This window comes from Panthera tigris, chromosome A2, assembly GCF_018350195.1.
Source record: "Panthera tigris isolate Pti1 chromosome A2, P.tigris_Pti1_mat1.1, whole genome shotgun sequence".
Classification (NCBI taxonomy): Eukaryota; Metazoa; Chordata; class Mammalia; order Carnivora; family Felidae; genus Panthera; species Panthera tigris.
In genome coordinates, this window is record NC_056661.1 from 38,822,303 (window position 1) to 38,848,744 (window position 26,442).

At 46.3% G+C, this 26,442-nt stretch overlaps 1 protein-coding gene across 1 annotated transcript in view; it reads right to left on the reverse strand.

Annotated features, from left to right (window-relative positions):
- EIF4E3 (eukaryotic translation initiation factor 4E family member 3) overlaps positions 1-13,004 on the reverse strand; it is a 37,808-nt gene extending 24,804 nt beyond the window's left edge. Inside the window, exon 1 of the mRNA XM_042979419.1 lies at positions 12,832-13,004. Coding sequence (XP_042835353.1) covers positions 12,832-13,004 — 173 coding nt within the window. The remainder of the gene's footprint in view (positions 1-12,831) is intronic.
- Positions 13,005-26,442: the final 13,438 nt, after the last annotated feature.

Sequence of the window (26,442 nt, forward strand, 5' to 3'; positions counted from 1 at the left end):
AAATCTATTACTTTTATATGAAAACCTACTGGCATTTATTCTAATGTCTATTTCTTTTCACTTGAAAAGTTTAGCTGACCTCTCCACCAAATATGCCCAGCAGGATATATCCCTGGATTACCCAAAGCACATAGGAGAGTATATACAGGGCTCCTTCCCTAACAGGGTGGGAGACAGGTTAGGATTCAAAGGAAGGAAATGTACTTTGTCTTTCCTTCTTTTTAAAAACGGTATGTTTCAAATTTTTACTATTTCTTAAATCACACTTCAATTTTTTAACTGTGCAGAAGGAGTATAACTGGAATGTTCACCTCAGACATTAGGTCAACTTAATACAATGTGAAGGTAATACTGTTTACCTGGAAAAAGTCACTGAGGAATATTTCCTTTATATGCCTCTTTTTAAATGCCTCTGTATCCACACTGTGGTCTTTTAGTTGCATTCTAGTATAGGAGACAACCATACAAAATCATTCAGGGTCCCTCAGTTTCACTGTCTAAGTCTTACAAAGAAATCTAGTTTCCAGGGTCCAGAAAGGGCTCTTGAGTACAACAACAAGGCAACTCCGTCTGGGTCAGATAATATTATCAGGAGCTAGTGTGTGAGGACACTCCTGCCGGTGTGCTAACCATTCCCCCTGCACTGCATACCTGTCAGTGTGCAAACGATTCCCCTGCACTGCACTCCTGCCAGTGTGCTAATAATTCTCCAGCACTGCATTCTTGCTAGTGTGCTAACCATTTCCCTTGCATGGCACTCGTGCCAGTGTGCCAACCCTACCCTCTGCTCTGCACTCCTAATGGTGTGCTGCACTCCTTCCAGTGTGCTAACCATTCCCCTACTCTGCACTCCTGCTGCTGTGCCAACCCTTCCCCCTGCACTGCCCTCCAGCCACTGTGCCAACCTTTTGCCCTGCACTACACTCCTGCAGACGCACCAACCATTCCCCTGCATTGCACTCCTGCCAGGGTGCTAACAATTTCCCTGCAATGAACTCCTGCCAGTGCGCCAACCATTCCACCTGCACTGCATTCCCACCACTGCGCCCACCCTTCCCCCGGCACTACACACTCACCCCTGCACCCACCCTCCCCCAGTAGTGCCCCCCCCCCGTACGCCCACCCTTCCCCCTGCAAAGCACTTCTGCCCTCACTGCACTCCCACCCATGCATCCACACTTCCGCCTGTACTGCACTCTCGCCTGTGCGCCAACCTTTCCCCCTTCACTGCAGTCCCACCAGGGCACCCACCCTCACCCTGCACTGCAATACCTCCGGTGCGCCAATCCTTCCCCCTGCACTGCATTCCTGCCAATGTGGTAACAATTCCCCATTTCCCCTGCACTGCACTCCTCCTAGTGTTCCAAACATTCCCCCTGCACTGCACTCCTGCAGGTGCACCAACCATTCCACTTGCACTGCACTCCAGCCAGTGTTCCAACCCTTCCCCCTGCACTGCACTCCCGCCCGTGCCCCCACGCTTCCGCTCACACTGCACTCCTGCCCGTGCGCCCACCATTCCCCTGCACTGCACTCCTGCCGGTCCTAACCATTCCACCTCCATCACAGCACTGAATCCCTGCCACCCAGCTTTGTGGGAAGAGTCTTTCCAGTAGAGCAGAGAAAGTTCTCACACAAACCAACAGGATCACCCTCAGTGATAGGTGTCTTCTGATTAACATTTCGTGATGCTGATGTACTGGCATTTTAAGGAAAAATACCAGCTTCTATGGAAATTCGGTTTCCTAATTTCTTAATGGAGAAGGTTGGATTCTGTGATCTTCAAGGTTTCCTCTTGCTGCCGGAGTGTCTTCTGAATATCCAGGTTTCAAAGTAACGAAACAAGTGTTGTCGGAATTCCTGACAGTACAAAGTGGTTGGCTTGGCCAGTGTAGGAAAGGTATTCTTCTGTGAGCCAAATCTGATCGCGACGGTCACTGAAAAACACCACTATGCCTAATCCTCACGCCTGACCTGGGACATCTTTAACAAGCAAAACCACGTCATATCCACAGAATCAATTGTAAAAGGGTAATAAGCAAGCTGAGATTTTAAAATAATCTGCCTTGTAAACAGGTCAGCCTGTACTTGACTTGCCGGTTCAAAGTTGAACCAGAAGCTGCATCGTCTACTGTTACTGTTTCTTAAAGTAGCAATGCGGGTGGCTCAGGGCAGAGCTGCAGGCCTGGCAGCTGACCGCCCTGCACCCCTCCTCCCCGTGACTCTGAAAGAGACTTGTGCCGGCTGGAAGATAAATGTTTGCCCCAGAGGTAAATCAAAGACACACTATTACTTATCTCACATACACAGTATATTCTCGTATCTTTAACAAACCTTTGTATTTCATTCATGTTACAAACCCAAACCTCTCAACAGAACCCTCAGCAAACCCTCACTCTGCAGACCAAAGAAGGTACTCATCTGGGCGTGATGTTGCGTGCCCCCTTCCCCCCAGGGGACACGTGGCAATATTTGGAGACATGTCCAACTGTCACAATTGAGGGGGATGCTACTGGCATCTAGTAGGTAGAAGTCAGGGCAATTGTGGAGCCTCCCAGAGGGCACAGGACATCCACCTCACCCCCAACAATGGATTATCTAGTCCAAATGTCAACAGAGTCCATGCTGAGAACCCCTGTCAGAAACATGTAACAGAGTCTCAGAGGATTTATAATTTATTTAGTTAACAAAGATTCACTGCACATCTCTTTTAGCTGATGGGGACACAGTTGTGATCACTCGACACAAAGACCTGTCCTCATGAAGTTTACGTTCTCGAACTGGCACCCCCGCTTTCTGAACTCCCCAGATTCCTGAAGCCAAAGAAATTATGATCTCTTTTCTTTGCCAAGGAGGGATGAGGTGGGAGAGAAAGCCATGAGAGGAATATACTTGTCGACGATGACCCTTCCTAGAAGGACACACAGCCAGAGGGGTGGGAAATCACAGAACCAGGGACTCAGAACCTATTTTCACATCCTCTGAATTCTATACCCCCTTTTTGAGGTATACAGCTGCAGCTGAGGACACAGGAGCAGAACAATAAATGCTCTCCGGATGGATCAGATTAAGGAGTTTGAAGTGTTCACCAAGAGTGTTCCGATTTAATGATATTAATGTAATGGCCTCCTTTTACTGAGCACGTGTCATATGAGAGGGTCTGGCTTCTATTGTCTCCAATCCTTTAGCAACGCGGTCAGGTTGGTGTCATCATCCCCACTTTATTAATTAGGAAACTGAGGCTCAGTGAGTCTTTTTAAGTAGCAAATCTGGGTTCTTTCCCTGATCTGTCTAGCTCTCATGCCCATGATCTTCCTCTTAAACAAGGATGGTTCCCAGTAAAAACCAGTCACTGGCGTCATGGGTGGTCACACATGGCCTCTTAACGGCAAATCCCTCTCTCATCTCTTTTTAGACTACCTACTCCCTTCTTGGACCCACCACCTGCTCCGGACTGTCATCCCCCTGCCAACATCCATCTGGCCACACTGCAGGGAGGGGGGCAGATGTGGAGACGCAGGGCTGGGATGGATGCTACCAGAATCCCTGGCAATAACGATACCCAAAAATGTGATATAAGGGACACAATTCAGTAAGAACACATGTACCGGTCATCATTTTCTGGGGCTGAACATGAGAAGAAGATACGTCACCAAATAACACGGGCAGGAAAGCAGAGGGGCTAAGAGGATCATCTTTAGAATGAATGGACTTGAGTTCAAGTCCCAGCTCAGCCACCTTCCAGCTGGGTGATAAACCTGACCCTCTCTGACCCTCACTTCCTGTTTCTGAGAAGATGGTTTCTATCACCCATTGCTTTGCCACTTAGATGACATGAACGAATTCTATTTAAAGCATTTACCCAGCATGTGGCATTTAGTATGCAATTGTGGCTAACATCACCATCATCATCATCACCATCAGGGGCAGAAAAACAGGAACCGATGAGCATGCGATTAGAACTGAGAGATACTGAGTACGTTTTCTAATCTGTGGGGCAGCCAGCAAGAATCCCAAGTCTGTGAGAGTTACACACACAGCTGAGAAACTCCTGTATTCCTTCTTCAGAAAAGAAAGCCCATCGGGTGCCGGTGTCTCCGGGATTAAGGCCAGAGCTACCCTGAGGGCTGTTTCCACTCCGAGTTGGCTAATTGAGAAGCTGTGATGGTTTAGGGCAGAAGTGAGAGGGGGTCCTTCGAGGTCTGCCAAGTAGGTGATTTGTGTAAAGACGTCAGGGGAACTATTAATGTTACTTACACCGCAAACTCGCAAATCCAGCTTTATATTACTCCTGTGTGTCTTCAACTGCATAACAGAATAACAGGAAATGCATCTTAAGACTCTTTATGTAAAATTTCTTTTCATTTGGGGAGTTAGGAGAAGGCAGGAAGCCCCATAAGTTTGGACCAACAGTTCTACCTAAATGGTTTACAGACACCTAAGCACCATTTACATGCAAAAAGCTAATGTGTTACTTACAAATCATCTTTATCGATTCATTAAAGCAGGTCCCTGAGAATTTCACAAGACAGAACCCTTCCAGTTCAATTTAAGTCTGAAATGCTCCAAGGCGTTTTATCCTCTCCCTTATTCCAGAAATACTTACTGAGCCCCCAATACTTGAAAAGGCCATGTATCACGTGTTATGTGCATGCATTATGTCATTTCACCGTCATTAAAACATCATGAGGTAAACAGTGGTTGCAAACCCACTCTGGGTTGCAAACCCAGAAAAGCAAACTAAGTTTGAGGGTGGTGACTTGGCCAAAGCCACAGAGTTGACTAGTGGCAGAGCTGGGACTTGAACCATGGATGGCTGGCAACCTCTCTTTCCCACGAACCTGAAGTGATCACGTACTACCTGACCCATCCTCTGCTTGGTGGCATGAATACAACTCTGCACCAAGCAGTCTCAACCCTCCTGCAACTTGCAATCCTCAGTTTACTTCCCTGCAATACAAACGCACCTTCTCCATTCAACCCCACCCTTAAAGATACGGTTGCTACAGGTAAGGCTCATGAATAATTCATGGAGACAGAAGCCCTTGCGAATACTCCAGGCAAAGATCTTCGCCCGTTACCTGGCTAGCTCTTAGCAGGCCACAGCACCACTTACCAGTGACCTGGACACCTGGAGATGCTTCTTAGAAAGAAAAGATGCTGGAAAGGTTTCCCCAAATCCTGCCTGCATCCTTGCCAAAGCGTGGTCAGTTAATTGGCGGTGTTGCTTGGGAGCTTGTTAGAATGACAGCATCTCCAGGCCCATTAGACACCTGTTGAGTCCTATGGGATTTGTATATATATTGAAGTTTGAGATGTGCTGGCCTGTGTCATCTAAATTAAGTCACCGTAAGAAATGCTAACAACTTGGGAAGTAAAAGCTAATGAACTACAGATAGCATCATCAAAAACACATAAAATCCCTCTTCCCACAGATGCATTTTTTGTCGTCACCCAAAGAGATGATCAAGATGAGGCTGTCGTTAAATGTGAAGGACAATCCGACACAAGCTCTTAAATCTGGAATTGAGGCAAGGATCTCTTCTTTGCAAATTCTGAAGCAGGGAGTCCCTGGCTTCATTTTTTTCCCCATGAAACAGGAGCTCGGTTTGTTCGTTTGTGAAATTAAGTGGGAGGACCAGATTGCCTCTCAAGTCCTACCTAGCTTCCTTATTTCAGGATATGAGATGTGGAAGAATTGTGTCCCGTTCATTGTTCACGTTCACAAGGAAGTGGTGTTCAACAGGGCTAGAGACACCAGTGCTTGGGGTCACACACAGTCCTGAGTTCAAATCCTGTTTCCATTTTGTACTGGCTGGGTCACCTTAGTCAAGGTGCTTCTCTGGGCCTCAACTTTCTCATCTGTAAAATGTTGCTGACACATCCTACTGCAACATTGTGAGAACCTTGTGGGTACTTACGTACCGCACCCAGGGCAGCACCTAGCCCAACAGAGTACACAGGAATTAATACTGACAAGCTAGAGTGGAAAAAGATGTGAAATTTTGCAAACGGTACAATATATCCACATAACGTATGCACACACCCAATGTCCAAGCACATGATAAATGGTTGGTGAAAGAAATGAATACTGACAATATTCCACCTTGTATGAGTGACCACTTCATTTGAGCCAAGGGAACAACCTTAGAGAGGGAGAGTTGAAAGCCAGGGATAGGTCTCATAAAGCCAGTCTTGTTGAATTTACTGACATCCGGCTCAGCAGTCAGAGGGAAAGTCTTGACAGGCTCAGTTCTGTGATGAAGAGCACCCCTCCTAAATCGTTCACTCCATTAAAGCTGATTTCGACTTAATCACTTTTATTTTTTTTAATTTTTTTCAACGTTTTTTTAAATTTATTTTTGAGACAGAGAGAGACAGAGCATGAACAGGGGAGGGGCAGAGAGAGAGGGAGACACAGAATCTGAAACAGGCTCCAGGCTCCGAGCTGTCAGCACAGAGCCCGACGAGGGGCTCGAACTCACGGACCGTGAGATCATGACCTGAGCCAAAGTCAGACGCTTAACCGGCCGAGCCACCCAGGCGCCCCTCAACTTAATCACTTTTAAACACACCTGTGGCTTGCGGCCACACCAGCTTCCTGTTTGACAGTCACATACAAAAATGGTCCAGGGCCTATCTGGAACATTTAATAACGCATCTATTGAAACACGCTTCATAGTCTAAATGCTTTATTTTTGCACGTTTATTTTTATTTTTCCAGGCTTCCATCTATTTTCATTCCTGGCCTCTAAGCTCCTGGACACTAGCAAATGGAACTCTTTCCCTCTTGGCATATAACGAATCCCTGAGCACACAGAGGTTGGGTGGGAGAGAAGTGTGACAGTGTCAGAGGTGACAGGAGCACTAGGGCCAGGTTTTGGACTGTCACCATGCCAGACCACTGACGTCCTGCGAGCTGTCTCAGGTTTGGAAATAAGGAAATGGCATCTGTAATAATAAAAGAAGGAAAATACACTTTTTAAGCAGCTAGTGCCAGGGAAGGGCTTATAACTTTCCTGGGTGAGAATGTTTAGGGCCTTCAGGCCTACCTGTGGGAAGGAACCAATGACCCAAAGACTGAGGTCATGAGCCCCTCCTTCAGAGCGTTTCCCCACCTGAGCTCCCTGGAGACCCTTTGCCCTGTCCAGAAAATAAAATCCTGGGACAATAAGAGAGACTGTGGGTTCAGAAAGGCAAAAATGAAAGCAGGAAAGGAAAAGTCGAGATGCCAGCCACTCTGTCCCTGTCAGCTATGGCAGTCTTCTACCCTCACCTGGTCCCAAAAGGCCACTCTATGAACAAGAATGGTATTGAGATCCTCTCCAACAAGCATGGCCTCGTCCCCATATCAGATTTGTTATTAGGAGCCCACCATTGGAATGCATGTGAAAGCACCACATCGTGAAAGGGGGCTCCCTCTGGTACCTCCTGGAACTCTCTACTGATGCTAAGGAAGCATGTGGTACAAAAGACGTCCCTTCCGGGAGGCCCAGAACCATGCTGTCATTGTGCATGTACTGTTAACGGTGAGAACAGGGATGGGCAAATGATATGCTCAGTTAGCCTCATCCATAAACAGAGCAGTAATTCTTCATGTGTGATGGGTAAGGCATTTGTCACAAATATGCATTCCATCTCAGGGGTCTGAGAGAGCAGGTCCTGGGCGGGGTTGGGAGCCTCTATTTTAAGAGGCACAGCCAGGTGGTTCAGATGTAAGTGGAGAGAGATGACAGTGAAAAACACTGGTTGGGTGGAGGGAAACCCCGATGGGGTGGGTTGGTGGGAGGCTCACGTGACTGGCCTACCTTTGTGACTAAGACACAAGCACACAAATACTCCCTAAGCACCTACTATGTGCACTGTCATATCCACTCCTAGGGAGCCAGACATGAGGCAGTCCAAGTCTCATGGTCAAGAAGGAGGGACAGAGAAGCAATCAATAATTCTTAATATAAATAGTGGCCTGTAAAAAATGCTGCAGGTGCACAAAGGAGGTGGTGGGATGAATCCTGCCTAGGCCAAGGGCTAGTTAAGGACAATTACAGAGTTGGCATCTTTGCAAGGCCTTGAAGGATGCATGGCAGCCTTTCAGGTAGACTAAGGGGAGAGAGGCATCCCAACCTGAAGGAACATCATGAGACAAAGATCAGAGGCTGTCAAGTCCACGGTTACCAGAGAGACGACACGCTGGGTCCAGGGAGACGCACAGAGAGTGGTGTTTCGGAGTTGGGGAGATACAGGTGATGACGCTAAAAACAAGGTGGGTTTCACGTTAAAAACAGCAATGTAGACGTTTATAACCTGCAATCTACAGATTTTAGGTTTTGTTTTTGTTTTTAACCTGCGGAATGCTTTCTTCAAATTAGAGTGGCCAGTTTCTAAAATAAACCACCACCAACAAAACCAATCAGAGCTGCTCTAGTCAAAGGAGGGTGGCGATCCAGAATCCCACCTGCTGGGAGCACACAAGCCCACAACAGAGGCACCCTGAGGTGGTGACAGATGGAGTCACAGTCCACTGCTGTGGCACAGGTGAAAAGGTAGGGGTTTGGAGTGGCAAGACCAGGTACAGTGTAGAAGGCTAAGCCTGGAAGCCCAGGTAGGGGGGTGCTGGGAGAAGGGAAGAACTTGGGGCCAGGCAGGCTAGCATGTACCTGGGACTAGAGAGCACCAGGCCCTGCAGAGGCACGGACATGGAGGGGAGGGGCCGGATTAGACTTCCAACAGGGGACCAGCCATTGGAAGCACAGAACTGGATGGAGTAGTGTACTTTGAGAGAGGAGTCAAGGAACAAACGGAAATTCCGACTCTGAAAAATGTGTCAGATGGTGGTATTGCTAAGCAGCATGTGGTAGACTGGGTGTCTAGAACTCAGGAGAGAGGTCAGGGCTAGGGAGGCAGATTTACAGAATCGGATGAACCACCATGACAGAGAAGGGGAAGTCACCAGGGGTATAATCCCACAACCCCGAACTAATCAGGGTGGGATGGCTGGTACCAGGTGCTGATCCAGGAGCTGAGGGCAGGATGATGCAGAAAGGACTCTGGGAAGCCGACATGCCAGGGAGAGGAGACCTGCAAATGCAGGCTCCTATGGAAAAAACAAAGGAGGGTCGGGGGCACGGGAAGTGTGTGTCAGGATGTGTGTGCCATTTTGCATCAGTGGTTAAGGAAGGCCCTGCTGAGAAGATGACACGTGAGCAGAGACCAAAAGGAGAGGAAAGCCCAGTCCTAGCAGGTGAGTGAGGGAAGGGCATTCCAGGCAGGAGGGGCTGCTGGTGGCAAAGGCCCATGCTTGGGATGATAGAGAAAGACCTAGAAGGGTAGGAGAAAGAGTGAGAGGGAGACGAGGGTGGGGGAGGGAGGGGGAAGGTATGTTGGGTGGGGACAGGAAATGCTATAGCGTCTCAAAGGCTATTGTAAGTACTTTGGCTTTTGCTGAGTAAAAAGGAGAGCAGGCCTTCACTTAGGTATTACAGGGACCACTTCAGCTGCTGGGATGGGAAGGGACTGTAGGGGGTCAGGGTAGAAGCAGGGAAAATAGTCAGCACGCTCCTGCAATGGCCCAGGTGAGAGAGGTGGTGTGGCTCAGGGTTTAGGATGCGGGTGGAGAGAATGCATTGGGTTCTGGATACATTTGGATGGTAGAATCAACAGCATCTGCTGAGAGTGGATGTAGGGGAGGGAGAAGGAACAGGAGAAGAAAAGGAAGGGAGAGTCACAGAGGTCTCCAAGAGTTGGGGGCTGAGCACCTGGAAGGATGGACTCACCGTCAACTGCTCTTATCTGAGATGGGACACATGGAGGGAGACAAATTGGGGAGAGAAACTGAAGAGGTGGTTTGACTTGTGTCGAGTTCACATGTGTATCAGACGGAGACAGAGAGAAGGAGACGGATGCACACGTGTAAAACTGTGGGAATCACCAGCAAAGTGATGGAACTAAAAGCCTTGTGACTGAACGGCATCACTGGTGTGGTGTGGATGGGGACAAGAGGCCAGAGGACTGAGTCCCATGGACAATACTCAGAGGAAAGGGGGTCACCACGAGATGAAAACAAAGCACTGAGAGAGAGACATGCAACCAAGAGTAGCCTCTAAGATCAAGACAGGATGCAGCTTTAAATACCAAAAAAAAGGGGAGGAAAAGTCTCCGTCCTATATCCCCAACCAAAATTATACCCCCATATGCTTGAATTCTTAGCCATACCATCTAATTTAAAACAACAACAACAACAACAACAACAACAACAACAACAACAACGGACTTACTGGAAATTACTATTGAAAATGCAACTAACTCTACTAAGGGACTCTCCCATTCATTCATGGGGGGAAATGAGTTCAGGTTGCTGGCCTCCTAGCACTGAGTTCACACAGGGTGCTCCATCCAGGGACTATTAGTGTGTGTGGTGGCGGGGGGGGGGGGTGAGGTGGTAATTTGGGAGCTTCAGGTAACAGTGTTGTCAGCATTTATTAAACACTTATTCTATGCCAGGCATGCATGTGAGTATTTTATACTCATCCAATAATCCTTAGAACAGCCCTATGAGATATAGTCTATGATTATTCCCATTTTACAAACAATGAAACTGAGCATTTAGAGTAACTAGATCACTTGTCCATGGACACACAGTAGGCTGAAAGGGACAAGTAGGTAGTAGGTGCCAAAGGATAGTCTACGTGCCTCTACGTGCTGTGGAACTCAATACCGATGCCCTCAGTGGCGGACATCAGCTATGCTGGGGTGAAGGTTGCTTTGGAAGGCTCTCCTGAGAACATCACTACTCTCTATAGAATCCTGTTTCCCTAGGGAGGAATGGTTACAAATGAACTTCTAGAACATAATGTGTTCACAACCCCACAGGGAAGGAGACCAACCTACAGAAACAGAAGGGACTCCCAGAGAAGGAAATACAGCTCAATAAAAGCCATGGGGTGAGTGGTCAGGTAAAATGAATTCAAATGAAGAATGCTGGAAGTAATTATACTTTCTAAGTTAATGTAATTATTTCTATTACAAATTTGGACACTATGGACACTATTTCATTTGACTGCTGGCTTTCAGAGATCAAAAATGCAGAAATACAGACCAGGAGAGCTCGAGTTTGTGTCTTCAATGAAGTTACTACATTCTTATCCTAAAAGATCCCAGATATTCTTAGAAAGTTATTTACTGTTATGTAGTATTAAAATCTTGGACCATACTTAAAATGCTGTGCCTTTAAGTAGGCTAATTTGTGACCTGTTTAAAAAGAAACTCCCTCAAGCCTGTTTCCACCAGTCAAGAGTTTCCCCATTATAGACCAGAGATCCAAGTTTACCTTGAAAACATATACCAGGTAACAACATTAGTTACAACACACCTTTGAAAACAGACACATAATTTCATTCTGCTAAAGTCTGCCAAAACCACTCCTGTTATCACAGTAAAATGCTTTCTTAGCATCCCATAATGAAAGTGAAAATGTTTTAGATAACGAGACTCTTGAATCTACCCCACCCCCTACTTCTTTGGGTCCCCGGAAAAGGCAGTGGCTCTGAGTTTCAATTCTTACAGAGGGGTGCTATTTCCAATAAGAAGAAAGGAACGAACTTATGTCCCTTAAAAGGGTGAATATCACTTTTTAAAAATCTTGCAGGCATGTTATGGAAGGCTTTTAAAGACCTGACTTGGGTCTATTAAGTAAATTTCACAGAAAACAGCCATACACCTTCCTCCCTAACGCTTAACCAGAGAAACAGTGTCATCAAAATTTCCATAAGCTCTTGGGACAACCTTGAGGTGTCATCGTTGGGCACCCACTGGGTGACAGATACCAAAAAGGGCTTCACATTAGTGAATTTATTCATTTGTCAAAAACTTCTCATGCTCCTGCTGTATGCCAGGTACAGTTCTAGGTGCTGGGATACAGCAAAAGTCAAGGACAAAGTCCCTGCTCGTTGGCTTTTAACAGAGGAGAAAGTACCCAGGGACTGAGACAGACTGAAAATAAAGTGATTCATACAGAATACTATGTGGCAGCATTAAGCATTACAGAGCAAAATAAGCGAGAGCAGGGGAACACAGAATGACTGCAAGGTTTGGGGTGTGCTAATTTGGATACGGTGGTCAGGGAAGCATCTCTGAGGAGATGGCACCTAAGCCGTCCCCCGAGAGAGCCATAATTGTCCCCGCTTTACTGACTAGGTGAGGTATTGCTCACCGTTGAATTCCCAGCGCCTAGAAGGCGTGTGGCTGCACCGTAAGTGGTCAGGAAGGACCTGCCCAGGGTTTGAGCAAGAACGCAAAGCGGTGTCGGCGGCAGTTTCGGTGGGGCGCGGGGTGCAGGCCCCCGCTGGGCCGCGATCCTCGCCACCCCGGCACACTTCCCAGGGGGCCGGCCGGTCCGCTTTCCCGAGCGCTGTCACCGCGGAGGTCGGGTCCCGAGCTCCCCCGGAGCGCCGCGGGGGCAACCAGGACAGCGCCGCTCTCCCCACTTTACGGCGGGGACCCGACGACCCCCGACCGGGCCATCTCCCAGGGCCCGGCCAGGGCGGCCGCCCGCCGGCACGCTTCCTTTGCGGGGAAGAAAGGGGGGAAAGTGCTGCCGAAACTTTTGGGGCTGCGCCTGTGCCCTTCCGGGCGGAGCCGAGGCCGCCCAACACTCGCTCGCCCCGGCCCAGCCCCGGGCTCCCGACCCGGCTCTGCGCGAGCCCTGGGGGCGCGGGCGGCCGCGGAGCGGGGCCGGGGGGCCGCGCCGAGACAAAGCGGCGGCGCGGGCCGGGCGGGCGCACGGCGGCGGCCGCGGGGCCGGGGCCGGACGCGGCGGGCCCCGCGCCCCCTCACCTGTCGAGCCAGAAGGTCCAGGGCGAGTGCAGCGGGACCTCTCCCGGCTCGGGCCGCAGCGCCGACAGCTGCTGCAGGCCGAGCGGCGGCGCGGCGGCGGCGGCGGCGGCGGCGCGGGGCCCCGGCGGCTCCCGGGCCCGGGCGGGGGGCACGGCGGCCGGGGGCATCGCCATTTTCTCCGCCCCGCCTGCGAGGCCGGCGGACGCGCGGACCGCGGGGCGAGCGGCGGCTGAGTCACCCCGGCCCCCGCCCGCCCCGCCGCGGCCGCCCGGCCCCGCCCCGCGCGCCCCGCCCCGCCCCGGGCCCGCCGCCCGCCGGGGCCTGGGAGCCGCGCCGCCTGCCGCCGGGGGCACGGCACGACCGGGCCGCCAGACCGAAGCCGGCCGGCCCGCTGCGGGCTGCGGGGCCCATTTGGCACCGGCCTGCATCCCGCGGCGGGGGCGGGGGGCTTGGGGCGGGCGGGGGGAGACCGACGGCAGACCAGCCTGCGGGAGAGCAGAGCTGCGGCCGGGTATGGATTAGCGGGGGCTCTGGGGGTCGGGGAACAGAGGACCGGTCAAGGAGAGGGCTCACTCTGCAGCCAGACAGGGGGCCGGAGAGATGGATGGGCGGGCTCCGGAAAGATGGAGGGATGGACGGACAGACGGACCAGTGGATGGAGTTTCAGACGCACAAGTAGGGAGGCGAAGAGGGGTGCATAGAAATACCAGCAGTCTGAAGGATGGGTGGGAAAGCTGGCAGATGGTTGGAGGAGGATGTAGCGATGGAAGGGCAGATGGAAGCACAGTTGGATGTGACAGATAGATGGCAAGGGGAACCGCTGGCCAAGTGGATAAAGAAAGTGGAATGCCCAAGAGTGCAGGAAGAGAGGCCGGGCAGACACAAGGCAGGAACCTCTGACTTGGGCATGAGGTGGTGATAGGTCGGTTCTGTATTCTTCCTGGTGTGCATGTTTCCCAACTCAGCTAATTTTAAGGGAACAGAGCTCCCAGCTCAGCCTCTCTGGGGCCACCATATGTCTAGAGTCAGGCACCAAGTCTGGCCCAAAGGCTGGCCAACTTCAAACAAAGGTTCTCAGAGTCAGTCTAAGTTCTCCAGATTGGCCCCAAAGCACCTTCAAAGAAGGAAACCAGGAACTCTCGAACACAGAACCCTCTGTTTTCTGAACCTCGGAAGACAGAGGATGTCACTGTGGCCATAGATTCCTGGGTCCAAAGTAAGAGCAATGCTCCCAGCACAGCTCCTTGACAAGTTTCTGTCACTCTCTTTCAAAAGAAGAGGCATGGGGGCCTGTGAACTCACAGGCATAACTGGTACGGGCACGGATGCCCTCTCAAAGCTTGAATGTTGGTTAGGTCCCTCTCTGGCCTTTAACAGCCGTGGATGTAGATTTCCGTCTTCTCAGAGATTTTCTCCCTGGCCCAGCATATGTTCGTCTCTCGGCTTGAGCATTCAGTGGGATGAAAGAACTGTAAAACCAGATGGGTTCAGGGACTTCACAGGCATTGGAAATGCCTATTATGCATCCCAAGATAAGTGCTTTCCCTAAAAGGTATTTCAGTTCAGAAAAAATGACAAGCTAAACAAGACCAACGCTTTGTGATCCCTACTTCAAACACAATTTGTATACAACATACGATGCTGAAAGCAGTGACATATTTATAAAATCCTTCCAATTCTGAGATCCTTGGGTTCCTTTTGGTTAGAGGCAGGGTTTTTTGTTTAATTTTTCCTTCCCCCCCCTTTTTTTTTCAAGAAAAGGTGTATGTGGTATTGTTTAGGCTGTTCTGAGCATTTTATACTTATTAATTCATTTAATCCTCATAACAATCCAATAAGGAAAGTACTATTTTATGGATTTATCCATTTTATAGGTGAGGAATGCAGAAGTTAAATTAATCCCAAGGTCACACAGCTAGTAAGGGATAGAGCCAGGATTTGAACACAAGTATTCAGACTCTGGAATCTAGGCTTTAAACTGTCAGCCTCTACTGCCGTTCTAATGGGAAAATGAACAGGTCCACATAGTAAAAATAAGGCAGTAAATAGTCAGGCCTCCCTCCCTCTGAAGGCCATCAATCTTCCCACCCAGAGGAAACCACTGCTAACAGTTTCCTTCCGGAAAAATGCAAGTAGGCACATAAAAGCATGTATCTAGACACAGAAACTGTGTACCTATCTATATCTTTTAGAAGAGAAATAGAAGCATTTCATAACATTGCTGTGCCTCCTTATCTACTTAACATGATATATTTGAAGATTTTTTTTCCATATCAAAACATATACACCTACTTCAAGGGCTACAAAGTAAACCATTGTAAAGAAGTAATGTGATTTAATTCACTAGCTCAAGATTGATGTTGTTTATAGTCACTTTCTTTTATAAATAATGCTACCATAAGCATTTTTATATTCAATGTCTTTCTTCAGCTGCATAAGTTTGTTTCAGAGTAAGTTTGGAGAAGTAGAATTTTGGCCTGCATTTAAAAATCTGACACATATTGCTAAATTACTGTCCCAAGCAGTTACATGAATTTGTATGTAACTGATTTATAAATAATGGTTGCCTCTAAAGTTGTGTTTACTAAGTGATATTTATCTTAATAAAGTTCTAAGGTAGAAAGGGACTTTTCCCCTACTAATTATATTAGAACTTGTCAAACTGTCTGGTCTAGTTTCTTCCTTCTGTCCTGCAACAGAAGGTTAATATACTGTCAACAACAAAGGGTTATTTTAAAAGTTTTATCGGTAATTTCCAAAAGAGAGTAAGCACCACATGATAAATTACTTCCAGAATTCAGAACTAAGAACAGTCTGGCAATTTTTCTTTAGTGAGTAACAATTATACACCTCCCTCTCTTTTTGCTTTGGCTTCCGGGATGCTCACAATTACATCTGATGTTTAATCATAACACTGATAGTCACCAATGAAGAAGCATCTCTATTTTCATATTAACTTACTCCTATTTTTGTTTTTAATGACCTAATTGCACATATGCATCTTATACCCTGAACCCCTCAAATCTAATTTGGAAGTAGGTGATATACAAAAAAAAAAAACAAAAGTTAAAGGACCTTAAGATTAATAAAACAGGTCGGGCAACATGGCTAAGGCGAGAGGCAAGCAGAGAACAATGGGCATAATTTTCATTCGCTTCCTATTCGAAATGTGTAAGACACTTAATTGTTGTTGCTGCTTTTCAGAATCATCCTTAGAAGATAAAAAAATTAGGACAATTCCCCTCCTCTTCCCCACTTTGCAACAGGACATCAGGGATTAGAAATTCAAGGCAGAAGGGAAACACGGAGGTTATCTAAGCAACCCCATCATTTTACAAATGAGGAAACTGAGGCCCAGAGAGGTGAGGTGACTTACCCGAAGCCACAGCTCTAGGAAATGACAGAGGCAGGGCTAGAACGTGCGTAGCTTGAGATCCAGGCCAACGTCCTCTCCCACTGCGTAACACACACCTCAGACGACTGGGGTAGCAGGAGGGAGGAAGAAAAGGTGACCCCACAGCCCCTAGCAACGAAAACAACAAAAAGGACTTGAGGCACTCATAAATAATTAAGCAATTAGCTGCAGCAGCTACTCCCCTCCCCTCCAGTATCCAGTCACCAAGGCAACTTGGGCAGGGTGCCTGCTGGTTGCCTAGTAACAATGTGGTCTGCTCCCTTGACATGCTCCCTAGGCATCAAAGGATTTGAGAGCTGGGAAGAGCCTTAGACAGGGGTCCCTATTCCAACACCTTCATTTTCCAAATGGGGAAATAGAGGCTCAGAGAAGCCGAGTAACCTGCCCAATGTCACACAGCTCCTCAGAGGCACAGCTAGGCTCCATTTCCAGTTGCTTTCCATTGCACTATGGCTGCCTTGGGGATGCTGAAGATGAAGGAGAGGAGAGACATCTTTCCACAGTTCCTAGAAGAATGAGAAAGTAAGAGCAAGCCAGCAGGCAAGAAAGAGACAGAGACCTTGAGCTCTCATAAGCAATTAGCAGGAGCTGGTAATCCCATCAGCCCAACTTTCATCATCGCCATGGCAACATGGGTGAGGCGGGTGCTGGTTGCCTAGGAACGAGTGGTGCTCTCTCTTCACTCACATCCAGCTCCCTGGGAGTCACAGGAATAGTAGAATATTGGAGCTGGAAGGGAAAAAGGGATCCTAACTCAGTGTCCTCCTTTGACTAACGAGGACACTGAGGTTCAGGGGCACTGTGCAAAGTCACACAGCCACACAGCTAGCTAGTGACAGGGACTCATTGTTGGCCAGCCAGCTTTTCTTGAATTCCCTGCACTTGATGCCTCTGTCATAGCACGGTGGGATGGAAAACTTCACTCAGTAAAGTCAAAACACAGGAGAGGAATTGCTAGCGGTCCCCTGGGAGGACTTCTACCACCAGTCTAAATGGTGACAATGCTGCACACAAGGCCTTGACACACAGCAGACAAGAGGTATTGTGCACGGTAGTTAAACACAGTGTCTCCAAAGTCAGAGAACCTGAGTCAACAGCTAGCTCTCCCCAAACCTGATAAGCTTCTTGTCCCCCGATGGCTCAGTCTCCACATCTGAGAAACGGGCATCTTGACATTCCCTGTCTCGTAACTCATCATCAGGAGTAAATGAGACAACACCCAGGACAAATGCCTGGCATACAGTAAAGATGCAGTAAATGCTAGGTGTTCATTTATTTTACATTCAATAAATATTTATTGTATGTCTGCTATGCACATGGCACTGTTCTGGGCTCCTGAAATTCATTAGTGAGCAATACAGACAAAAGAAATCCCTGTTTCAGTGAGCTTAATTTCCAGTGGAATGAATACGTGTGTGTGTGTGTGTGTCTATGAATGACTATATATAAACACAAACACTTATATATGTATCTACATATATATGCATTACATATATATTTAAATGTTTGTTGAAGGGGCGGAGGAACTCATTGCCAACGTGCTATGTTTATGTTACCAGGCTCCTTCTCTAAGACTGAGAAGTTTCCTGTTTACAGGGTGTGATGCTATAAATATGCAGGCCTGTCTTGGATGTGGGAACTCCCGGTTTCCTTTCTTTTAAAAGCTCAGAATAAAATGGAAGGCAGTGGCCACTAGATGGCAGACCTCAGTCTCTCTAGATTCGAGGGACAGTGAGGCCAGGCCCTGCACAAGCTTTCAGTAAAGGTAAGTGTTGCAGTTGGTCAGTCCTAGGAGGGGCCTAGAGGAGTGGGAAAGACTTGAAACACCTCTGGGACACTGAAGATGTTGGAATTTAAGAGTGATTGCTTTAGGGAAACTGAATTCTACTTTAACCAAGATCCTGCCATGGGTGAGCTGTGTGACCTTGGTAAGTTATTAACCTTGCTGAACGCCAGATTCCTCATTTGGAACACGGAGATAATGAGAGCTCCCTCCATAGGCTGCTTTGAGGCATGTATGAGAAACACGTTTGTGCACCTTGCAACGGGCACACAGAAAAAAGCTCAACCAGTGTTACTTATCTAGAATCTGAAAGACCCTGACGGTCTGATTTCAGAGTTACAAGTGGAAGGGAAAGGGGTAAATGAAATGGCATTTGTTGAGCATTTGCAACGAGGAGACTGAAGTCCTCCCAGCCACTGAGCCTGGAAAATGTGACATCCAGGTTCAGTTGACACATCCTCCATATCTATATCCACCTATCAACTGGAGTCCCCGTTTTGTTCTTCCTGCAGCCCTTGCATTGGTCTTCCTTCTTTATTCCCACCAATAACACCCACTCCTAGTCTCACCTCCTGACTTCCAGCCAATCACAACATCCTTCTGACCAGTCTCCCTGCTTCCAGCACTTGCTCTTCTAACCCAGTGATGGACGGTAGGCTCAGCAATAGTCTCCAGCCCAATCATGCCTAAAGTGTTTCACCAGCTCCCTGCTGCTCTCAAGATCTCTTTCTGGCTGCAAGCAAGGCTCAGTATCTCCTGCACGTTTCCTGCCTTTCCAACCGCATGGCTGCACTCTTCCCCTTCCTTAAAGCTTCTCGGTAGCCTTGAGGCACCTGCACATGCTGTTTCCTCCGCAAAACCACCAGTCTCTGCTCTGCACGACTGGGTTCTTCTCCCACTGCCGCCTCCTGGACAAGACCTTCCCACCATCCAGCTCCAAAGCAGATCCTCTTCTCCACCGATTATTTCCCTCATGCACAGGTCACAGCTGCACGGATCTACTGCCCATCTCCCACCCCAGAACATCCGGGCCAAGAGAACCAGGACCCTCTGTGCCCCTGGTACCCAGCCTAGGACTGACCACATGGATGGCATGCCACCAAGATTTGTGAAGGAAAAGAACTGGGTATACAGCAGCTGTTGATTGAAAGGGACACAGTCCATGAAATCATTTCCTAATTTCTAGTCTTTCTCCTCTGCTAGTTTATCCTTTCTTAGGATGGTATATTACTCTTACCCAAAAGCACCTTTTTTCTGCTACTTCTTTGCTCAACCTGCATGGCTGCCTGTCTCCCACAGGCTGAGGTCTGAAATCTCCAGTCTAGCATTTCCAATCCTCCCCACTCAACCCACTTTTCCAAATGCATTTGCGAGTATATTTCTAAATATATTTGACCATGTATATATAGACATCTAAATTTGCATATACTGAGAAATATATAAATATATATCAAGTAAATGTATTTTGAAATACATATATGTATATTTTGGGATGCACCGTCTTCCTCTTGCTTTCTTCTTCAACTTACAACTTGTTCTTGCAAATCTTCAGCTTTGCCAAAACATGAGCCGTGCCCCCCCCCAAGGCAAGCTTGCGAGCCCCTTCCCCACCACGGTCTCCCCAGTTCCTAGTGCAGCGTCTGGCACATAGGAAATTCAACTTTACTGAATCTAAGATCTGTCTACTCCCCTCTCAGTAAACCTACTGTGTGTACGCACAACTCCCCACTTTTTCCTGAGCCTTTAATTCTCTTCTCTGCCCACCCAAATTCTCTAGCTGTCTGTAGCAGGAGATCAGTCACCAAGCACACTCCCGAAAGGGGCAAGATCAGAGCTCTGGAGCCAGGGCTGAGCAGGTGCCCGAACTGCTTACACTGGTAAAAGGAACACTGGAAAGTAACCATGCTTTTCCTGCGTTAAGAGAAAAGTCCCAATGACTTCCTAAGCATTGGTTCTGTGGCCACTGTAAGAATTCAGATTAAGGGACCTTTGCTGTGGACATACAGTATTTCACTGATTGGAAGAACAATGAACGATTCATATTACTGTGAAAATTAATAAAGGAAACCTCATTTAAAACAGAGTCAGGAGGCTAGAAGGGGAAGCTCTCAGTGCTACCACAGTGGTTAACTGCATACCCAACAGGAAGAGATCAATACTACTTTAACTGCTACCCCAGCAGCAGGAAGTCTTGCCTCCTCCCCCTGCAAAAGCCCAGCCAGTAAGATGCAGTTACATCTCAGCAAATGAAAAGTCTCTATACTCTGAACTGCCAGTTTACTCCAATGGTTTTTGTTTTGTTTTGTTTTGTTTTGTTTTGTCTGTAATAGCCTTCCAACTCCCCCCTTTCCTCTATAAGAGTATTCCTCTCCTTGAATTTCTCTGGACTTGCCAATGGTTTTGCCATAGCTTGCTTGTACTGGATTGCAGTTCTCTGCTATTCCCAAATAAACCCATTTTTCTTGGTGAAGTAACTGGCGGTTTTATTTTTAAGGTTAACATAACCTGCCTTCTCCTGCTCTGGCATTCAGATTGTTACCAAGATTCGTCCCCATTACGTGCAACCCTGCAATAAATATACTCTGCAAATCACTGGCTTCCTATCAAAGAGTAGTTATTTATGCTCCCCTCGCTTATCAATCAGCCAAAAATGTGAGGATGCTCAGATCAGAAAATGGACCTGAAAAGGAAAGCCAGCAGGACTCAATGTGGTCTTTGGAAATTTTTTAAAGGGAGGGAGAGATGGTCAGCAGGCAATGTAATCAGAGGAAATTCCCCAAATGTGTTTGGCCCATACTTAACAGCTGTGTGATTTGAGACAAAACAGTTAACCTGAGACTCTTTGTTTCTCAGCTGAAAAATGAGCATATAGTGACTTAGTGCTGGCTGGAGGTGAGGCCTTGCATAAGCCATAAAATGCCACACAATGACTGGTTCTTTTTTCCTTACCACAATTTCTGGCAGAGGTAACATGACATCCTCTATGCTATTTGAAAAGATTTGAACAGAGGGGTTCTATTCAAAGTTAGAGATTTAGAGAAGAGTGTATAGAACCAACCATCCAGTTTGTGTGAGACTGTCTGGCTTTGAGCAGAAGTCCCAGGAAACCCCTCCTCAGTCCTGGGCAGTGCGGGATGGTTGGCCATGCCAGGAGGACGTCCACAGAGCACTACCTTTTCCGGTCAGTAGTCTGCGTCCACCCTGAAAGCCTTGAAGCGCCACCTCAAGTTAACGACTGCTTGCAGGGTAGGATAAGTCAGTAGCAAGCTGGTTACTTCTTCACAGCAAAGAGCTGCTTTAGGGATAAGATTTGGTTTTGAGCTTTCAGTTATGGCTCAGAAATCATTTAGGGGAACACTCTACAAGCCTGTCCTCTTGAGAAGGGGCACTGTACTTTGCAAAGCTTTATTTTTAAGCTTCAATAATCACGTCATATTATGGCCTAAGAAATCATCATATGGATGGGCGCCTGGGTGGCTCAGTCAGTTGAGCATCTGACTTTAGCTCAGGTCATGATCTCGCAGTTTGTGAGCTGGAGCCCCGCGTCGGGCTCTGTGCTGCCAGCTCAGAGCCTGGAGTCTGCTTCAGATTCTGTGTCTCCCTCTCTCTGCCCCTTCCCCACTCATGCTCTGTCTCTCAAAAATGAATAAACATTTAAAAAAAAAAAAAGCAATCATCATATGGAAACTAACAATTTACTCAGCAAAATATTAGGTGGTGATGAGTCATGTTACAAAATACTCACCTATATCTTATTTCCTGTATTGGCCTAGTAAGCTCCTTGTGGGTGGGAAGCTCATCTGTGTGTGCCTCCCAGAATATTTTAAAGATTGCTCATGTAGTGAACATTCAATAAATATTGGAATAATGGATGCCCCCATGATTAAAACATTCACTAAAGTATATACTAAAATGTTTTACAAGTCATTTACTTCTTAGGAGTAGAGTCCTCTAAAATTGAAGACGCTATTATCAATTGATGGGCAATTAGAAAAGGAAAATAAAGCAAGTTTGGAATAAAGCCACATTATTTGTCTTCAAAAAAAATTGTAATTACAGAAAACTTTCAGGACTACAACTACTGAGCAAAGTGCTATATTAGGAATCATGAAAATGCTTGCAAATAGAATTTTAGGCCAAAGAAATATCTGTGGTTACTTAATCTCTTTCCTTTCACCAAATACTTGGATTACATACTCTCAATAGTGAAAGATAATGTCATTTTTCTCCGTCTTCTTTCCTGTTGACTTGCATTTGTTAAACATTATACCCATAATGTTAAGTTGTATGTTATGGTATATCTTTAAAAGGTCCTGAGTTTTGGGGCGCCTGGGTGGCTCAGTCAGTTAAGCATCTGACTTCAGCTCAGGTCATGATCTCACAGCTCATGAGTTCGAGCCCCACATCAGGCTCTGTGCTGACAGCTCAGAGCCTGGAGCCTGCTTCAGAGTCTGTGTCTCCCTCTCTTTCTGCCCCACTCTCTGCTCACACTCTGTCTCTCTCTCTCAAAAATAAATAAACATTAAAAAAAATTTACAGTTCCTTAGTTTGGGGGCGCCTGGCTGCTCAGTCCAAACAGCATGTGACCCTTGATCTCGAGATCATGGGTTCGAGCCCCACATTGGGTGTAGACAGTACTTAAATAAATATAAAAATAAATAAAAGTGCCTTAATGATAAGATGGTGTTTTGGGGGGGAAGTAAAAAAAAATGTACATATCGCTTATACTGGATGTGATATAAAATGTGCTTTCTAATAGGTGTTATGATAAACCTGGGAGTCCACAAACCACTGTGCACATGTGTTTTGTGTCACAGATATTTATTATCATTGAACACGATCTTGGAGATAGCTAAGCATCACTTTTTGCCCTGTCAAAACCTCCCAGATCCATCAGAACTAAACTCTGAATTATCTTAACGTGGAGTTAATTATCATTCGTAAAATGTGCAAAGGTCATGTTTTCTTGCCTTATGGATTAAAATATTTCATATTACATAAAACATCATCTTGTCCATAAAATACAGTGCCATCTTTCTCATGTTTTGCACCAGCATAGTTAATGATGCAAATAATTCCCTATCTTTCATTCTGAGGGAAAATCATTAATAAAACCATGCTCCTCGCAAGAATCGAAATTCAGCAGTGAGAGGGCACAGATCACCCATAAAGGCAAGACCTAAGTCGGCAGTGAGGAAACCAGACTAATGATGAGAGTGTCCAGATGGAAATGAATAACCGAATCATTCTTTATCAAATCAAAAAGCATCTTAATGAGTTGTTGCATCATCTGCGTTGATGTGATTGAACTGGAAGATACCAGAAAATGAGGACAACCTACAAAAACAGCATTTCCTATGCTCATTAGCATTTGGCCTGTGAATCCTCTCCTTTTATTCTGAACATGGAGTTTACCCCCTAACAGGGTTTTAGGTTTCTTTCCCTCAAAAGCATCCCATGTTAGAAAGAGAAATACCCCCAAACTGGAAATAAATGATTGGAATTCAAAAAAACTGGAACCCCAGGGTTTGGTCAAATCTTTTATCAAAGAAAGAATTCAAACACTTCTTTTACCAGGCAAGCTGGTAAGTACAAGTTGTCATGGAAACGGGATGTATTCAAATTATACGAGAAATGACGTTCTTCATCTAACTAGGTGTTCATCTCCTCTAAATGGGGAGAAATTGTTGTAGCTGAAATCCATTATATTTCTTTCAAATCTGCATTAAAAACAATCATTTCCTTTATTTTATATAGGAACACACAGACACAAAGCCTCACTGTCATAAAAGGAAGCATTAAAATTACTTGCAAAGGAGCTGGTGCGTAAATAAAAAGACATAAAATGAAAATGAATCCCATGATGTAAATCTACTGCCGAATAGTGAAGGGGTGGGAGAATGGAAATCAGATCATAGAACACACCCTTCACCTGCCATGGGACATGTTTTTCTTCAGTAGCATTAGTGACTATGTTTCATAGAATGATCTAGGCCAGAACGGTTCTGTGGGAGTAGGGGTGACTCACCACCGCTATTAGAGCAGGGCCCTTGTTTTCTACACATGTCTACGGAAGACACAGCAGAAAGGCGACATCGTGCTGAGCAGGTATTTCCTACTACTTAATTGGGCACTTATTCAGAAACGCATGACATGGGATGCCTGGGGGGCTCCAGTCCTTGAGTGTCCGACTCTTGATTTTGGCTCAGGTCATGATCTCACAGTTCATGGGATCAGGCCTTGCGTGGGGCTCTGTGCTGACAGCACGAAGCCTGGTTGGGATTCTCTCTCTTTCTCTTCCCTCTCCCGCTCACCTGCACATGTGTGCTATCTCTCTCACAATGAATGAAAAAAAAAAAAAAAAAAGGATACATGCAGAAAACTCTGGTGATGTCACATAAAAAGTACTGGTCCAATGTGGAAGGAGTTGGGGGGCAACCCGGGGGGAGGAGATCATTGGAACAGTGACAGATGGTAACTAGACTTTGGGTGGTGATCACTTTGTACTTCAGACAGAGGTCAAATTACAATGTTGTATGCCTGCAACTTACGTGATTTATATGCCAATTTTATCTCAGTTAAAAAATGTTATAATTCTATTTTTAATAAAGCCAGTTTTGTTATAATAACTTTTGTCAACAAAAGCACCAGCCGGACAAGCTGGCATCGGAGAAATGCCAATGAGCAGAGGCTAAAAAAAAAAAAAAAAAAAAGCCCAAGAGAAGTCTGCTTTCTCTCTAGCCAAAGGACAAGAAAAGGAGCAGCTACCAAGAAAGACAACTTTTAGACAATAAGTGCTGCACAGCAGCCAAACATCGCAGAACAATTATGACCTCACCCTCGACCCAAGCTGTCAAGGACAAGAGAGGGGCATAGGCATCAACCTTCACCAGGGAGAGAAGGTGAAATTAAGAAATGATGACAAGAACAAAGCAACCTCATGATCCAATGATATACTATCTACAAAAAACTCACTTCAAATACAAAATATGGGTAGGATGAAATGAAAAAGACGGAAAAAGATATGTCATGTAAACATTAATCTAAAAGGATTAAGTGTGGCTATATTAATATCAGATAAAGCAGACTTCAAAGCAAAGTTTACTAGAGATAAAGAAAGATATTACATAATGATGAACGAATCAACTCAGGAAGACATAATGAGCCCAAATACATGTGCACCAAACAAAAGAACCTCAAAATACAACAAAGCAAGCCCTGAAAGAGTGTAAAGGAGATAGGCAATTACAGTTCAGGACTTGAATACCCCACACTCAGCAACTGATAGAAATACTAGACAGAAAATCAGCAAGAAAGGTTGCATGTGGTTCCAGAAGAAATAAACAACAAAATTTAGCCATCAGCATGTAACTGACATATATTGCACTTTAGCAGAACATGCTTTTTTTTTTTTTTTTTTTTAATGCTCCTGGAACACTCACCAATATAGATTACATATTGATCATAAAAACTTAAGATACTGAAAAAATTTTTTTAATGTTTATTTACCTTTGAGAGAGAGAGAGAGAGAGCGCAAGTGGGAGGGGGCAGAAAAAGAGAGAGAGAGAGGGAGAGACATAGAATCCAAAGCAGGCTCTAGGTTCTGAGCTGTCAGCACAGAGCCAGATGTGGGGCTCGAACTCACGAACTGAAATCATGACCTGAGCTGAAGTCAGACGCCCAACAGACTGAGCCACCACCCAGGTGCACTGGAACTTAAGAAATTTAAAAGAAACCACTAATAGACAAGGACAAATTTTCCAAACACATGAAAATTAAACAGTACACATTTAAATAACCCATAGGCTAAAGAGAAGTCTCAAAGAAAATTTGAATATAATAGAACTGAATAAAAATGAAAATACAATATAATATGTCAGATGTAGCTAACACACTGCTGAGAGGGAATTTTACAGTGTGCAATGCTTACCTGAGAAAAGAAAAGCTTGGAATCAATAACACAAGTTCCTACATTAATAAACTAGAAAGAGAAGAGGAAAATAAATCCAAGTCAAGAAGGAAGGGGAAATGTTAAAAATAAAAGCAGAAATCAATGAATTGAAAGCAGGGGGGGAATAGTGAAAATTAAAAAAACGAAAAAAGAAGAAATAAAGATGTTTTCAGACATCCAAAAGCTAAAAAGTACACACAGTATAAAATCCTTCAAGAAGAAGAGAAATGGGGGCGCCTGGGTGGCTTAGGGGGTTAAGCATCTGACCAGCTCAGGTCGTGATCTCACTGTTCGTGGTTCGAGCCCCCAGTCCAGTTGGGCTCTGTGCTGACAGCTCAGACCCTGGAGCCACATTTAAAATCTCCTTAAAAGACAATGGGGGTGGTGCCTGGCCGGCTCAGTTGGTGGAGCAGGCAACTTTTGATCTCAGGGTAGTGAGTTCTAGCCCCACGTTGGGTAGAA